The following is a 5,238-nucleotide window of genomic DNA, read 5'->3' as shown; positions in this document are numbered from 1 at the left end:
GTCCTGTTGTTCAAAGAACTGTTTATTTCTGTTTAAACTGTCTCCATGGTGATAGCGCGTCACGTGGAACGATTTTAAATCAAACCACAACATTGAGTTGGTGCTTGACTTTGGATAAACAACAGCAATCAAGACCACAGAAAGCGATTAGAGAAGAACAAACCCAAAGGACTAAAGAAAGCAACTGGAAAAGAAGAAACCCATGGACTTTAGACGATTTCTCCCGGATGTGACAAATTTTCCTCTCCGCAAGATCGGCTGTGCTGCGGGGCTGCTCGCTGTCTCTGCAGGTGCGGGTTACTTCGTGTACCGCTACTTTCAGAGACGCAGCACAGCTACCGACCACACTCAGCCAGCTCACAGTAGGATGATTTGACTTTAATATCATAGTGTTTTTACAATAAATCATGTTTAAGTTACACTGTGTTACAGTCTAATGTTATCTAGTTAATCAGCGATATCCTCTTCTGCCGCGAATTAGCCTAATGCTAGTTACCTTGCTAGCGAACTCGGCCATAGGAATAAACTACACAGCAAAATACTTAACCGGATTGATAACACTGACTTAAGAATTTATTTTATTTCGGCAGTAAAATGTTTACCTCACTGGTCGGTCACTTTTAACAATAATGACCACTGGTTTTAGACAAAATCATGCTTAGTCTAGTGATTAGCTAGCTCTCGCGCACGGACTTTTCGCTAGCTCTCGCGCACGGACTTTTACCTCTTTAAATTTCGGTGTAATTTTTGGCCTAATGTTATTTATCTAGAGAATTTGTCTGTGTTTCATTATTACACAAATTCCATGTTAAATTAATGTACCTTTTACATGTCATTAATGTCTTTTTGTTACAAATGTCTTATCTGCCTTTAGAATGTAGCTAATCGTGTCATTTCCACAATATCATAGTGAGTATAAAGATAGTTAGATTGCTGAACTCGGTCTCTCTCTCTCTCTCTCTCTCTCTCTCTCTCCATTTAAGATTACTAAATAAAATAATTAGAAAATGAATCTGCTTGCCATCACTAATCTATCATTTGTGTGTGTGGGAAACACTGGTCTAACATTAGCTACACTGCTAACAAACCTGGCTATATAGCTGGGGAGCTAAATATTGTATTGTGTAGAATAAAACATTAAAATCAGTAGATGGCTAAATATTCTCATTTATTATTAATGCCTGATTTTAATTGAATAGTTAGCTGAATGCTAATGCACTTGAAAACATGGCTACCCGTTTTAAGCTCTCAACACAATACAATATTTCTCCTAGTTTTACCTACTAGTTAATAAACTTGGCTATTGGTTGTAAATGTATGATAGAAAAAGTTAGTTGTAATTGAAGTCATTATTCTGAGTCACAGAAAACTCCTTTTTTACAGACTCTGTGGATGTGCTGGGAGAATCACCTGATACTCCCTCTGTCCTCCAGGTAAGTGTCCGCTAAATAGTCCGATTTTAACTACATTTCAAACTTTTAGGCTGCTACTAACTGTGTGTCTATGTCTGTCTATTAAGGTCGATGAGCCCAAAGTGCTGATTTTTACCGGTGACCCTCACAGTGACACTTCAGCTGTCAGTCTGGTAACCAAATCTACAATTTATTTACAAAGATGACCGCAGGATTGTCCATGTGACAGAATGTTAGATGTGTTAGTATGAAACTGCTAGAATGAGAAACACTTGTGAATTTTTTGCTCTACTTTTCACAGCCTCCCAGTGCTGGTGAGCTGAACAGAGCCTGGTGTGAACTTCAGGTTCAGTCTCCGGACTCCATCAGCTCCCAGTCTGAGGTACTGTACAGTGCTGCAGCTGAGACACACACACACACACACGTCTTTACAAGTTTGAATGTTTATTTTTGTTGTTCTCTTTCTAGTCAGTGGAAATCAAGAGAGACCACCTCAGGATATTAAGGGGTCCAGAGAGTCAACCCTGTGAAACCACAGAGACGTACCCCTTGCATCATGAGGTAATCAGTCTTTATTACTCTGATGAAGAGATTTGACAGTAGTGAGTATTATATGCATGCTTTTTTTTAATAGTTCTTGAGTTTCATCTAATTGTCATTTATAGGTATTCTCTTATGATGACACTGAAGACTCGTCCACTGACATGCAGGTAAGGGATTATTCATTGTGGTGTGATAAAATTTTGTTAACTGCAGTGACTAATTGTGTTTGTGTGTGTTAAGGCTGTTGAGGCAAACCTGCAGCTGCAGTCCACTGAACCTCAACAAGACACTTCAACTGTCAGTCTGGTAACCAAACCTACAATTTATTTACAAAGATGACCGCTGGATTGTCCATGTGACAGAATGTTAGATGTGTTAGTATGAAACCGCTAGAATAAGAAACACTGGTGAACATTTTGCTTTACTTTTCACAGCCTCCCAGTGCTGGTGAGCTGAACAGAGCCTGGTGTGATGATCAGGTTCAGTCTCCGGACTCCATCAGCTCCCAGTCTGAGGTACTGTACAGTGCTGCAGCTGAGAGAGACACACACACACACACACACACACACACACCTTTACAAGTTGTTTTGTTTTGTTTTTCGATTTCTAGTCAGTGGACATTAAGATCCATATAATGTTCTGTGTTTTAATATAAAACTCTTGTGATATGAAGCACTTGTGATCTTTTTGCTCTGCTTCAATGTTCACTTTTGTGAATTGGGGTTGTAGACGTTGAGCTTTATCTAAATGTTATTTGCAGGATTTCTCTCAATTTAAGGACACTAAGGACCTTCTTACTGGAACTCAGGTAAGGGCTTATTCATTGTGACTTTACAAAATGTTGTTAACTGCAGTGACTAATTTTGTGTGTTTGTGTGTGTTAAGGTCGCTGAGCTGTATGATGAGCCGCTGCCCACCGCTTCTGGTGATGACCCTACAGCTTTCGTCCTGAATGAGTGTAATTCAGAGGAGAGCAGAGAGGATGAGGAGCTACAGCCTGAGAGAAAGAGCCTGGAGGACTTCAACTTCCTCAGTGTGCTTGGAAAGGGTACATACGGGAAGGTGATTTTGTCCGAGCTCAAAGGCACTGATGAGGTGTATGCGCTGAAGTTTATGAAGAAGGACATGATCTGGGAATATGAAAACATCAGCTGCACCTTTATGGAGAGGCGGATCTTGGCTCTGGCCAGTGAACACCCCTACCTGACCCACCTCTACTGTAGCTTCCAGACCAGCGACTCACTGTGCTTCGCAATGGAATTTGTGAATGGCGGGGATCTTGCATTTCACATTTCCTGTTCATGTGGATTTGATGAACCCCGCATCAGATTTTATGCTGCTGAGATCGCCTGTGCCCTCATGTTCCTCCACCGCAATGGGATTATACACAGAGATCTCAAACCTGGAAACATCCTCCTCGATGCCGATGGCCACTGCAAGCTTGCTGACTTTGGCTTGTGCGCAGAGGGAATACTAGACGGCAAGACTGCCAACACTTTTTGTGGCACACCCAATTACATAGCACCAGAGGTGTTACAGTATTGGGAATACGACACATCGGTGGATTGGTGGGCCCTAGGTGTGATCATGTACGAGATGATGACAGGCTACGCTCCGTTTCATGATCACAACGAGGAGATGATGTTTGAGTCCATCATCAATGCTGAACCGGAATATCCATCAGACCTCAGTAGGAATGCGGTCAACATCCTCAAAGCGTTCCTGAGGAAGAAGCCCATGGATCGTCTCGGCTGTGTGGTGTCCGAGGGCAAGGAGAATGCCATCAAAGCTCACCCTTTCTTCAGTGAGATCAACTGGTCATGGCTGGAACAGAGGAAGATCACTCCACCGTTTCAACCACAGATAACATCAAAGAGGGACGTCAATAATTTTGATGGCAGATTCACCTGTGAGGAGCCCAAGCTTTCTCATGGGAATCTCTCCTTCTTCATCCAGTCCATCCAAGAGGAGTTTGATGGCTTCTCATTTATTAACCCTAAATATTAACTTTGCTAATCTAATATTAGCATATATTATTATTATTATTATTATTATTATTATTATTATTATTATTATTATTATTATTGTCATACCATTTAAATTATAATATTTTATTTTTATATATACTATATATTATATTATATTATATTATATTATATTATATTATATTATATTATATTATATTATATTATATTATATATTATATTATATTATATTATTTCATATCATATCATATCATATTATATTTTAATGGGCAGCACGGTGGCTTAGTGGTTAGCACTGTTGCCTCACAGCAAGAAGGTCCTGGGTTCGAATCCTGGGGTCGAACAGGCTGGGGCCTTTCTGTGTGGAGTTTGCATGTTCTCCCCGTGCCTGCGTGGGTTTACTCTGGGTACTCCGGTTTCCTCCCACAGTCCAAAGACATGTACATTAGGTTGATTGGTAATTTTAAATTGCCCATAGGAGTGAGTGTGTGTGTGGTTGTTTGTCTGTGTGGCCCTGCGATGGACTGTCCAGGGTGTACCCCTGCCTTTCGCCCTATGTGCGCTGGGATAGGCTCCAGCAGACCCCCGTATTTTATATTTTATATTTCATTTTATATTATATATAAAATTAAATTATTATTTTTATCATTATAATTTATTGTTTATTTTTATATTATTTATGCATATTTATATTCATATTCATATTTATATACATATATATATATAATATACACATTTATTTGCATATGCATATACGAGAACTACTGGTTTTTCACAATTATTTTTGTCTTTAATTTCTACTGTTTAATTTTCCCTATTTTTTTCTATATATTTTTAACTATATCCCTTATTTTTCATGTCCACACACTTTAATTTATACTCTTTTCTTTCTTCAAATGTAGGACAGTCGTTAAAATCACTTCACTACATGTCGTACTGTGTGATTTCGTATGTGATTAATAAAATTTGAATTTGATTTGAATTTGAATATTAATTGATCATTTTAAAGATTAATTTGCACTGTGTTTGTAATTATCAAATAAATAACCTTTTTTCCTCATAGAAGACTTCAATTGTTTTGCTTTTGTTCAAACATCCCGATGTTCATCAGCCAGTGTTTTAAAAAACTCTTTATATAACAAAAAGTCAACACTAATACTCTGTCTGGGAAAGAAAAAGAGATCTATTGAACCTATTTTCAACTAATATATATATATATATATATATATATATATATATATATATATATATAATCAATTACATTAAAATAAATCATTTCTCAAAATTAATAGAAAGAA

The 5,238-nt window shown here is 38.1% G+C and overlaps 1 protein-coding gene across 1 annotated transcript; it reads left to right on the top strand.

Moving 5' to 3' along the window:
* The first annotated feature begins 202 nt into the window (after window positions 1–202).
* Window positions 203–3,962, top strand: LOC131342019 (protein kinase C epsilon type-like). The gene is made up of 8 exons (XM_058372723.1): window positions 203–362; window positions 1,384–1,433; window positions 1,520–1,585; window positions 1,714–1,794; window positions 1,881–1,973; window positions 2,078–2,122; window positions 2,196–2,261; window positions 2,841–3,962. Exons 1-8 carry the CDS (start codon window positions 203–205, stop codon window positions 3,960–3,962), a joined length of 1,683 nt encoding a protein of 560 aa, XP_058228706.1.
* The last annotated feature ends 1,276 nt before the right edge of the window (window positions 3,963–5,238 follow it).

Source organism: Hemibagrus wyckioides, linkage group LG20 (genome assembly GCF_019097595.1).
Source record: "Hemibagrus wyckioides isolate EC202008001 linkage group LG20, SWU_Hwy_1.0, whole genome shotgun sequence".
NCBI classification, from domain to species: Eukaryota; Metazoa; Chordata; class Actinopteri; order Siluriformes; family Bagridae; genus Hemibagrus; species Hemibagrus wyckioides.
The sequence above is the reverse complement of the archived record's forward strand: the minus strand, read 5'-3'. Positions and strand labels throughout refer to the sequence as shown.